Source organism: Phallusia mammillata, chromosome 6 (genome assembly GCF_965637545.1).
Source record: "Phallusia mammillata chromosome 6, kaPhaMamm4.hap1.1, whole genome shotgun sequence".
Classification (NCBI taxonomy): Eukaryota; Metazoa; Chordata; class Ascidiacea; order Phlebobranchia; family Ascidiidae; genus Phallusia; species Phallusia mammillata.
This window is the reverse complement of record NC_137257.1, coordinates 14,997,442-15,010,456: the sequence shown is the minus strand read 5'-3', so window position 1 is coordinate 15,010,456 and position 13,015 is coordinate 14,997,442. Positions and strand designations below refer to the sequence as shown.

Genomic DNA, 13,015 nt, shown 5'->3' with positions numbered 1-13,015 from the left:
TCTAAAATCAATTGTTTAAGTTGCTTGCATTGGTGATTGAAAAATATGGACATCTTTTCTGTCTCAGGCCTATAGGCTACCGTCCTAACTGCCTGAAATCTTCTGGCACCCACAATGAGCCTAAAGGCTTTTTTACGGTTGCCAATGTCCCAGGGAGCCATTTATACCCACTTTGAGAATCATTGTCCCATGCTAACCACTATCTCTCAAATCGAACACCACACAAATTGACAAATGTAAAACTTTTTTTTAGTTTCTAGTTAATGGAGTTGTGGCTAACATCCAGAATAGAGAACAAACGAAAACAAAACAACGACAGAGACATGCAGCTCGTTTGGGAAGTGTCGGTAACAACATAATTTTTTCGTCACTTCCACAATGCAACTGAAATTAAATTGCCTAAATAAAAAGAGCCTGGGTGGATAAAATATCCATTCAGGTGTCAGCTAAAGGGACGATAATATCGTGACTGACACTGCAGAAGTTTTGGGCACCATGCGAATCATACAAAATTTAAGTTAGCGATCGGCACAAAAAGAGACAGAAATCACATGAACTGACGAAGTAGGCAACGTCATTTTGCACGCCTAATGTCAGATAATTGGACTTTTTATGGTCATGGATTTGGTACATTTTTGGCGGCAGGTTTTTTCCTTTTAAAACAAACGTCACATGCGTTTGAAAGCATTTGAAATAGTTTTCTTGAAAACTTTTCGCTAATTGCGCAATACATAACTTTTTTAGGCTAAAAAAGCGTACCGAACAGTTTCTTTTAGAAAAAGTAAGCTTATACGGCTTTCTACCATGGATATATTATAACTATAAACGATAAATGAATATAGTTGTAACTATAAGCTATTATACGCTTTAATTTCAAGTTTTCGTTACGTTAGTGTTTAACTCGAAAACTTAAGAATGTAGTCCGACACATGTTTTTGCCGAATAACAAATTGAAACGCAACAAATGTACCCCGGGGTCGTGCAACCAGGGGGCGGAAAGCACCGGTGCACCGACTTTGACCCTTTTCAGGTACGTGCAGACGGATCCAATTTACATTCTCAAATGCCTATAACAGTGAAAAGCCTTGGCACCACCTCGACACCAACAAAAGTGATGATGGCATAAAGGATGCACTTTGCAGGAACATCGATGTCCCACGGTTGCTGATCATTCTTTCGTGTCAAAGAAAACACTGTATTCCAAATTTGGATGTAGCCCAGCCATGACGGACATTCCACATTTACCGGTTCGTCGGACTTCGATGACGTCATTTCCGATTTTTTGACGTCATCACCTGATGACGTAGCGTTCGTCTCTTCCGGTTCGTCTTCGGCGTGCTTCGTTTTGGTGGCCTGTGTCGTGTAAAAATAATTTTGAAGAGGTGGCAAGATCAAAAGCGAAATTACTTACGTTTATAAGCAATTAGCATCGTAATTTATTTTATTGTTTTTGCTAATTAGAAACCTAAGCTGGATACTTCAGGACTGGTGGCAAAGGTTTGCCTATCTCTCTTTTGTACCATGAACAACTCATAAAAAGGTATCTACATTTTATCGACAAGTGTTTCAACCTATTTTCAACCTTGTTTTAAGACTGTCGAGTCATCTATACACTTACATGAATGGGAGGTAACTTAAACTCTTTGGTGTAATGCTTTGGGTTTGGTGGCATTGTTTTTCTATACTTGGAGCTGCTGTACACAGTAAATCCAGCCGATCGGTAGAGGAATGTGAAAATTGCGTTCAGCAGAACCCTCAGGGTGACGCGAAGAACGTTGATAATTATTCCACCTAAAAAGGAAAAAATAGTTACATAAGAAATATGGTACGTTTTAGTGCAGGGGTGGGCAACCTGCGGTCCGCGGGCGACATGCGGCCCTTTGATTACAGTTGTGCGGCCCGCAGAGACACTTGGATTTCAAATGTAATGGCAAACGAGTCCAATTAGTATATTTTTTTGAGCAGATTAGTGCGCCCGGTGCTATTTTTCTGCGACCTGACAATATGCTGCTAGAATCAAATGCGGGGCTGAGGGGACTGTTGCAATTTGTCCAAATCAAAACAATTGGCATATAATGTCGACTGAACCCTGTTGTATCAAATGCGTATTCGAACACAGTTGACCCGTGCGCTGGTAACCGATGCTATGTGCGATATCGCCACTGGTCCAATACTTCGGTAATAGCAACCGATACTATATAAAGCAAACAACGTGCTTTAGCCTGTAGACAAATTTTTCAGACTTTTTGGTGGGTTAGAAAATTATGGAATATAAAATTAAACTTCGCACAGTGGCGCCAGAGGGTAGGAAAACTAACGGGCAAGAAGCGCACCGAACCGTGTTTGTTCGTAAACAATAGAACAGTCGCGTGGGCAGATATGTGGTCCATCACATGACACCGTGGGAGGAAAGCTGTTGAAACACCCGGGTGTTAAGATTGGTTGTAAACTGAGAAGTTCCATTTTATTGCACGTAAAAAATCGCTTCGTATTTTTGCCAGTTAGGGTTGTTTGAAAAGGACCGCATGTGTGAAGAACAAAAAACACATGCTTAAGGGTATTTGCAAACTATTAAAAATCTTTCGATGTTTTTACATCATAAATAAAATCAATTTTTAACTCACAATAATTCCACAAATCTTAGGCAAAGTTCACTGTTTTGACAAAAACATTTCGCTAACAGTTTCAAACTACCACTATAGGAAAGTTTATTAAAGTTGTAAAAAAACTGTATTCGTCTTACAGTAGTCTTTAAAATATATGTATTTTTAACTAAATGTCTTGAGCTTCAGTACACAAATCACTAAATCGCTAAACCGAAAGGGCGTGGTAAATTTTGACGCACGAGAATTCACCGCAAACAAATCATCGCAGTTTTCGTGAAATAAACCGACAAATAAATGACGCATGCGGGACATAAACACATGAAATCTTTTACATAGCACCTCGGGTATGCACCTTACAACGAAATCAGTGTACAATGTGGTAATTAAGTCTGTTTAGCAGCTATAACACCTATGGATTGACTTTTAGTTCCGTATGATGTATATTATAATAGTAAAACTTCCAAACTTTAAACCAGATCTAGCCTTTTAAAACGGTAACCAAGAAAGACTTACTATTTGTTAATGGTACAAAAGAGTAAGTAGAACAAAATCGGGGCCCATGCCCCAAAGTATTAGCCCGAAACCCGACTCAAACCAAGTTTTTTTTAAAAAAAAAGCCCGCAAAAATGCAGCAAAATTGATGTCGAATGTAAAGCCAGGTCAGGCCCGTTTTGTTAAAACTCAGGCCCGAACCCGGCTCGACTTACAACTTTAAGCATGGGCACAAAACATTACGTAAAACATCTTCGTGGCCTTGTTTAACCCAGGTGGGACATTTATGCAGTTTGGCAACCGCTGATTTAAGCGCAGAACTATGGGGCTTCAAACATTGGCATGCAATACTATGCATTACTAGATACTGCATTGTGGGAGTGCTTGGCATAGTTGCATCACTGTGGTAAATGATTGCTGCTAGTATGAAGACCTATTGTTTAAACTCCTACTCAAATGGATAAGCGGAGGCAGCTTTGAGGCGGGTGGGCGTTTCCTTTTTGTAAAATAGCAAATAAAGACTGCATAACTAACAGCTGGTAGTAAACTATATCGCAAGAATATTTTAAACCCTAATGTATGCACATTTTGAGTTTATTTTTTCCCTTTATGCTTACCCCAATTTGGACAATTCAAAATCATGTATGAAAAAAATATATATACGCAAAATTGCCCGATACAAGAGTTCACAATTCAATTTTCAGAATAATATTTCGCACTGATGTCAATGCCATGCGTTTTTTGATGACAAGGCGATTCGCCTACGAAGTCAAATTTCTACTACGCAGCCTAATAGAGACGTTTCAAAACCACTGGTCAACCTGGCTAAAATCTACAAAGACCAATTTTGAAACCTCATAACCTCATCTGACATGCATGTAAATTTCAAAAGAGTTTTAACTTTTCTTTTTGACCTAACATAAAAATAAACCTACTTTGGACAGACCAACATGAAAATTTGCAGCGATACTGAGGACGAACAGATATATATATAAGAACAGTGCGAAAATTGAGTTTATTTTAAAGAACGTGTCCTGTCTATTAAGTTTATCAGTTCTGACTTAAGTGTGTACCTGATCATAAGGATATCTCACCAATCGCTCTACTTCTCTTGATATTACATGGGTGGGTTGAAATGCTCAAGTCAAGGTTATGTACCAGATATTGTCTGATCAGTTAGCAAACTTTCCAGGAACTTAGACAAGAACGCATGTGACTGAATACATGCATGATAAGGTGATAGCAAAACTTTGGTAACGTGGAAAACAAGCACTAAAGTTCAAATCATCAAACACGTAATGGATGGAACAATTTTCAGAAGAAAAAAAATCAATTGTCAAAGTGGCATCGTTAGTTTTTTTTGTGTCAATACATTGAGCTAACAGGTTTTAACGCGTTGTGTACAAACAAAACACGGAACTTTAACAACAGTGCAATGACTAATGAGATTCTTTAAATGTACATTATTACCACACTTCTGTTGGCAAACATATTGACTTTCGAACCCAAGGTCATAATTGCAAAAGCAATACCTGTAAACAACAGTAATTTCCAACTGTTGTTCTGAACTTTGCACTTGCCTCTAGCTCATGGCTTGTTGCGCGTGATCGACATTGCAAAATTCGAAAGACTCCGATCAAAGGTCGCAACAATAAGTGGTCACCAAACTCGCAAAGGTCAGCAAATTTCGAAACCATCGGCGCCACACAAAGGTAACGTGTAAATAATGCAGAGGTTTGTTTGTTTGTCTGTCTGTTTGATTTCGGGCCGCAACTGGCAACTGGTTGTTGTAAAAATGGTAACTGGTTGGTGAAAACTCTAAAATGGTAACTGGTTGTTGAAAAAACTGAAAATGGTAATTGGTTGTTGAATAAACTGAAAATGGTAATTGGTTGTTGTAAAAATGGTAACTGGTTGTTGAAAACTCTACGATGGACTTCTGTGTGCGATTTTCGCGCATACATGCAATATTTTTAGAAAACAAATATCACAATGCCCTGACTCAGTGATTTCTGTGTTTTTATCAGAAATGTCTTCTTTTCACCAAACTGATTAACACCAAAAAATGAAAGAGGGTCGAATACAGTGTGATCAGAAAGCAATAACTTTGCAATTTTACAAACGTAAAACAATTATATTTTGCCATCTTTCTGACTAAAAGAAGCTGTAAAAACCAGTCGGTTTGAAATGCGAGATTTATCGCGAACTTTGAAAGGTTTGTCTGCATGAGTAGATGCGAAAAGTTGTAAATTATTTACAATGGACTGTATCTCTCAAATTAAACTTGCTCCGGCGATTATTTGCCATTTCTAGACGACGACTACCTCTCGTGTAACCATGGTTACATATGAAGTACGCGACGTAGTACAACAGATACCAATTCAATGAATATGTTTGTTGATGCGCGTAGTTGGCCTTTGAAACGGTGCCAACTTTTGGAACCAAACTCAAAAATCAAACTGTTTCAGTACAAAGAAAACTACAGCAAATCGGTACCGAGGTAAAATTGACGCCACTAATAAGTCAATAAACTGTTGGAATTTTCGCAATTTCTGTAGGGTAAGTGTTGTCACAAACAAACTAACCCAAAGGATGTCGTTTTAGCCAAACGACAAAGCGTAAATACGACGCAGATTTTCCGTGATATCACATGCACGCATACAGGTATTTACGTACTAAATAAATCTAATTAAAGGCTCTGACAGTCAGGCGCAAGCAGCACGATTTCGAGTGAAAATAAAATTCCGGAAACGACGTATATACCGGTGTATTACGTCACACTGGGAACATGTGACGTATTATGCGCGTCAGATTTTGAATAAAACGTGAAATGATAAGGTTAGGGATGGCATTTCACACAACAATACCTAGTACAACTCTATGAGCTTACAGCTTCTCCCCTTTTTCTAGGAATTTGACAAGCATTATCATGCTATACTGCACAAATTTGCTTTATCTATTCAATGAAACCTACTGCATAAAGTAGGATGCAGCCACACTTAACCACAAAATTGTCCTTAACTAGAAGGGTGGCTTAGCACATTTTGTTGTTGCATTTACACTATAACCTATTTTGAAACATAAATATATTTCCTATGCTTATTTTGTATTGGGTCCCATATTAGCCATCGTCTTTTATAACCTTAGCTGTTTCTGCACACATGTAAAGTTAAAAATAGTGCATTTCAAGAGATAACCATAGTCCACATGCTACCCAAATTTTAGCCAATTCCGACACTGTTTAATAAACTTACCCATTTTAGGGGGCTAGTAAGGTTACTAATGGGGTTTGACACTAAACTAAAAAAACATGAAACCTTAATGACTCAATTAATAGTACTGCAAAATTTCAGCCCAATCTGCCAATGTTTAAAATTTCGACCACTAGAGGTGTTTTGAGCAACAACCGTTAATGCTTCTGACATCATAGGGCTTTAACAAACCCCTAACTGCCATGACACAAGAATGTCTACCAAGCAACCCAGCAATGAGCAACATACAACTGGTTGCCCTTGTAAGACTATTGCGCCACAGAATTTTTTCGTTTGTGGTGCCCAGTAACATACAAATACGTTTTACACTTTGGGGGCTTGTGGGGTAAATGTTGGGGCTACAGGGTTGAACACAACAATCGACACCTATAAATGTCATACTCTACAAGCTATCCAAATTTTAGCCAATTCCAACATTGTTTACAAGCTCACCCATTTTAGGTGGCTAGCGGGGTAAATACTGGGGTTATCAACAAAAACGAAGTGGTATCCACATCCACATAACTATATCTATCATCTGTGTAAATTTCATCCAAGTCCATTAAAAATTTGATGGAAAAATGAGTCGGACAAACTTTAGGCAGAAAATAACCCATTTTAGGGGCCTAGCGGGGTAAATACTGGGGGTTATCAACAAAAACAAAGTGGGATGCACGTCTACATAACTATATCTACCATCTGTGTAAATTTCATCCAAATCCATCAAACATATGATGGAAAAACGGGTCAGACAAACTTTGGGAAGAAAAAAAAAGAAAAAACAAACAAAACAAATTCGAGTAAAATCAATATGTGTACCCTTCAGGGAAGGGGACCCATAATTAGCCTAGCTTTTGTAACTATTAGAGAATGCAACATTGTTTCCTCAATATAAGGAAAAATCTCCAAGACAATGCAGCTTCATTAACAACAGCAAATCAGTAAGCATCAACATGTATGCTGTTATTACTTCCTTGTATAAGTCCTATTTTTGCTTGCTCATTGAAACAATGCTGATCACAAAAATAACGGCTAATCAGACCAGATAATTCTCAGTACTTTTAGAGACCAATATGTTCCATTGGTGGTCATATTCCAAAATTTATGTCATTTATTTGCATTTTTTATCAAACTTGATGTAAATGACTGTACATAACAACCAAATAACATTTTTACAGTTTTAATAAATATCCTATACATTTCTCTCTATATTAGATATACAGTAAACTTCAAATAAACCAGATTGAATGAATCCGGATCTTAGTAATTTCGGACAAAACTTGAGGTACAAATGATATGTAATGTGGTAAGACTTGTACTAATCAACAATGAGAATGACAGTCTGGATATTCGCCTAATCTTGACAAGACGATATACTACAGTTTGTAGGCTATTTCAACATTGGTTTCAAAAGCTATCATCTCAATAAGGGAAACAAATAGGGTAACAAAATTTTGGCTTAATACAAACTTAAATGTCAATTCAAATGCTATCAATTACTTACCAACAACCAATCGTGCAACAGCAGTAAAAGCGAACCACAGTACAGGGGTATCTGGGTGTACTTCCAACACAGCTTGCATGCCTAAAAATCTTGAGCGCTGACTTCTAGCAAGAATCACTCCTGTTGTCACACCGAACAAAATGCACTGAAAATAAATGGCAAAAAATAAGTACAGTCACATTACCCAATTTATGTTAATAGTTTAAAACATAAAATATTACATTTCATTCATAAATGTTTTTAGATGATGAACAAATATTTATACTAGATATTTTAGTAGTTTGTGCCTTGCCATTTGGGAATGCTTGGGAGACCGGCATGATTTGGTATAATGTCTTCAATGGGCCTGTAATACTATGTTTTTTGACGATATATATACTTCTTTTTTTACAAAATTGTCCAAAAACTGATTTATTATGCATTCATTCATTACAGACTCAATTCAAATTCAATACAATTCAGTGCTTTACCATTTCAAAAGACAAAAACTAAATATTTGGCCAACAGTGGATCACCAGCCAAAACATTTAAAACCAAAACTGACAAAATGTTTGTATTGACAAGAACACAGGGTACAACCCGATACACCATTAGCAACTATTATGCAAATTTGAGCATATGTTATCTGAAAATCGTATCATTAAATATTCATGCCCGTAGGTTGTTCGTTCAATTCTTACAATGCAATGGTTACATGTATTGGACATTAGGTCAATATTTAAACCAGTTATGGCTCTGACAATGTTTCAAAACATATTGGCTAGGCTACTGTTATTATACATACACTATTGTAGGATATTCAATGTTTAAATTTCCTTAAGCAGGAAGTACGAATGGCATTGTTTAAACGAGCAAGTCTGGCAAGCAAGTCATGAAAATTATACTTCAAAACTTATAATGCGTATTAGATTAGGTTTGATTTTAGGACTGTTTATCTTATTATTGAAATACTTTTACACCACTTATCATGCATAGGTGTAAACTTTTTAAACCATACTATAATCAATTTGATGGTTGTTTTTTAAGTAAGTTGATTTCCTTTTTTTCACACATTTGCAAATGACACTTATTTTGAAGGTCAAAAAAATGTTTTAACAAAACCTGAATGTGACTGTAATTTTGTTTTCAAAACTAGCTGTGACTCACTAAGGAACCTTGAAAACCCAAATTAACAAAAAGTATGGTCACGCCATACATACAGTGTCAGTAAAGGATGGATTGCCCTTTTCCGTGATGGGATGAATGCAAAGCAGAAAAAACATTCCTGCAAGCAGCTTAAGCTGTGGCTCCAGTCGCTGTTGGCTAACATAGAAGTCTACATAGTCATCGGCCTGCATTTATAAAAGTTTATTTTAAACACTTGAAATGTATAATCCAACAAGTCAAGTTTATTGGTAACATTAATCCAACCAATATAGGCGTACTACATCAACAACATTTTTTCAGCATATATAAGAAAACTGGTTAAAAAACTTTTTAGGAGTGTAGAGTATATTGTTGAAGTTAAATCTTATCAATGTACCTGCATCCATAATGATAGCACCAATACACCCACAATTCCTCCACAAACAATATCAGCTGGACTATGCACTCCCAGGTAAAGTCTACTGAGAAGCACTCCAAAAGACCCTGAGTAAATGCAGAGAACAAAATCAATTACAAGAGTTCCAAGCAATTAGTGGTCCGTGTTTCAGAGAAAAAAAGTTGCTGTCTTAGTTTCAATACTACGCATCATGACATTTGAAGGGAAAGACAATGCAAGTATCAATGAATGCAAACACAAGACATTGGTACTGAAACAAACTAACATTTTAAGTTATAGATAACAAGTTCATATTCTTTGACTTTTTGTTTCGTCACCACACCCATTCATTTTTAATGCATCTAATGCATTTTGTGGGCAACTTTATTTGTTACTTATGTTTACTTATGCTTTACCACAAGGGTCATTTCTTGTAAATCAGATTGCAAACTGAACCGGTTAAGGTCTTAAATGTATTGACATAACCTACATGTTGTGGGATTTGCTGTTTACACAGAGAAGGATTTAGTGACTTAGCTAATATGTCTGTATAGGCATTCTAATTGGCCGCATGTCACATAATTGACAAGACAGCTTATAGACCAGAGCTCTTCAACCGGGGTTCCGCGGAACCCTAGGGTTCCGTACAACCCTTTCAGGGGTTCCGTGAACTTCAAGGGTTGCACGGGGAGTAGCAATTCGAACACGAATGGTTCATAGTATCATTGTTTCGAACAGCAATGCTCGCCTGTGCAATATTGTTAACCTTTGTTATACCATTGATCAATTGTGACGTAATATATACAACCTTGTTACACTCTAGCTAAGTTGCGAGATTGATGTAGAAACGACCGATCCAAATAACACGGCAATGCGTTTCAGTTAACCGTTTAATTCAAGTCAACCTTTGTGATGTGTTTTGGATGTGTATGCATCTTTTTTCTTTGATGTAGCCTACTTGTATTACATTCATTAAAATTATTTTATGGGGGTTCCGCAAAGTTGGACAAAATACCTAAAGGGTTCCGCGTCGCTAAAAAGGTTGAAGAGCACTGTTATAGACACTAGTTTTATATCCTCTTAATAGAGAAAATTCGGAACACCCATGTTTTTTACACCAGGTTTTTTAAACAAATTGTTACAAATTTAGGCAAAATGCTGTATCAGTAATTACACAGCATAGCAAAATAGTAAAAAAATACTTACAAACTACAATCAGAGTGCAAACCATACTCATGGCCCATGTGTTCAACTCATAATGAAGGGTGACATATAACCAAATATACCAAGGCATAATCACACCAAGCAGGGAATGGTGACTTGGAAGAGCCCTGCAAAAAATGTACAAGTAAAATAACTAAATAAAACCATAAAAGAGTAAAATTTGGATAGCAGAATAATGTTTTAAAACTTTGGAACATTACAATACAAGGGAGGGTAAGGCCAAAAAAATTCCACACAGCTTAAACAGCTTATTGCCAAAACAGTTTTTAGGTTGTTGTTGGTGCAATAGCAAAATGTTTACAAAACTTTCAATGCCTACAGTGTGGTATGTAAGAAACATAAATTCAATAGGCCTTTTACATTAAAATCCAATTGATTCTTACCAATCAAAGGCCTTTTCTAATGGTTCAATAGGAGGACATGGTGGTCTTGGTAAACACAACATTGTCTTGAGAAATCCAGTTGTATAAAATCCAATAAACATCAAAATCCCAAACAATCGACCAAACCTTGAGTCTACAGACCTAAAAGTACAACCCAAATTTAGAATACAGTGCGTTTAACCAGAATTTGTTAAATTTGATGCATTAATGGCAAGCTGTACTTTACTGGTCCCTTTTACATGAATTAATATTAATATTGCCCATTGGACACTTTTTATCAAACAAAATATCTTACCACATCAAAAAAAGGAATAGAATTGTGTAAAAGTCTTCGGTGCCCAAAAAACTAAGGGTTTTCATCAATGTTGTTCTTGGTTTCGTACGATGGCGTTGAATTGTAAGCAGTACAGGAGTTCCAACAAGAATTCCATCAAGCAGTTTGTGACGAAACCAACGACCCAACGGACCAAATTTGTCTGTTAACAAAGCGTAAATTCACAATTGTTATCATATACAAAGGTTAACATATATTTTAGTACCAACTGGTTAGCTTGAGCATTAAGGTGTTTTAATTACACATCAAAATACACCTGTACACACAAAAATATGCTCAAATGTGCAACTTTTTACCCAGTAATATACGTACTTTTCTGTGCTCATTTTGTAAAAATGATTAAACACAACCAAAACTTATCAGAGCCAGTATATTTGTGTAAAACATAACAATGCTTTGACAAGTGCTATTGTCATCATCAGGTCATATGAATTAAAAGCGACAAAAGGGATGCTTATCAAAACTTATCAACTTCCATAGTACACCACCGATTTGTTAACACACTAACTTACCAATCGGGGCATGTACATAGCGGTCAGAAGTTGGGTTAACTTCCATGTCACATGATTTTTGTTTGTCACAATCATCAGATTGTATTGAAAGTGTTCCGCTCCGCAATGCCATTTTGCGTTACACAGCAAAGGTGTTTAATGTAGTGTCTTGATTTCTTGCCTTGCTTTTTATACCATTCGTATTTATTAACCTACTGTAAGTTTCAAAATTTCCAAACCAGTTTTCAAAAACAATCAATGCACAACCAACCACCTTGAACATAAAAATGAAACATAATTAGGTGCCAGTGTCACAGTCATGTCCATAAACGTTTTGTTAAGAAGACTCCAATTAACAGTATTAACTACTGTTGAAAACTGTACAAGTTAATAACCTGCACAAAATTTACACTCTTTGAATCAGTGAATCACAATAAATAATCAAGTTTTTGACATTTTTAATACACACAAGGTTGAAAAAAGCTTAAATGACATAAACACATAATTTGTGCCTATGTTTTAGACATACACTTCTATCAATTAAAAACGTTTTATCTAAAATGATTTTTAAAAGGCACGAGGCAACAAAAAGTAATGTTAACTAAAATTAAAAACCAATGATAAAAATGTGATAGAACAGGTCAACACACAATCAAAACACTGACCACACAAGGATAGTTTAGGTTACAAACTTGCGTTACAACAAAACATGACGACTGTTTAAGGCTAGCTGGGGGTCAATGTGTAAGTGAAAAGTGACTAACCGACTACTATACATTTCACCCAACGCGCATTTTACCTAATTTCCTCACTCTACTCAAGCACAGTGTTCTATTTCCGCATAGTTTGACCTTATAAAGTTAGCACACCGCTTGCAAACTGTCAAGTCGCACCGGTAGACTAACTGTCGAGAAATTATGGCTTAACTAACTTCACGTTTTACTACCTGACCACCATCGTACGAGCTGGCTGGCTTTCTTCGCGAGGTTATATATTTTTCTTCGGCATGCGCTACGTCATTCTGGTCTAGTGAGTAGTGACGCTTTTAAAAGGACAACAGAATCGCAGAACTAGATTCACAGATTTAGTCAGCGACGCATGACATACTTGTAAAACAACACTTTCCCATGATAAGCAGATCCAGTTGCCAGGTCAAACTTTTAAACACGCCTTTCTTATCAAGTTCAAACGCTTTGTCAAAGCTCAAA

General features: G+C 36.6%; 1 protein-coding gene across 1 annotated transcript; it reads right to left on the bottom strand.

The window, feature by feature from the left end:
- Positions 1–227: 227 nt before the first annotated feature.
- LOC145232002 (uncharacterized) lies at positions 228–12,109 on the bottom strand. Its single transcript, XM_080096485.1, has 9 exons — positions 11,829–12,109; positions 11,278–11,458; positions 10,983–11,123; positions 10,582–10,706; positions 9,376–9,482; positions 9,053–9,184; positions 7,854–7,998; positions 1,619–1,791; positions 228–1,353 (listed from the first exon to the last, which is right to left on the bottom strand). Exons 1-9 carry the CDS (start codon positions 11,938–11,940, stop codon positions 1,060–1,062), a joined length of 1,410 nt encoding a protein of 469 aa, XP_079952611.1. The 5' UTR covers positions 11,941–12,109; the 3' UTR covers positions 228–1,059.
- Positions 12,110–13,015: the final 906 nt, after the last annotated feature.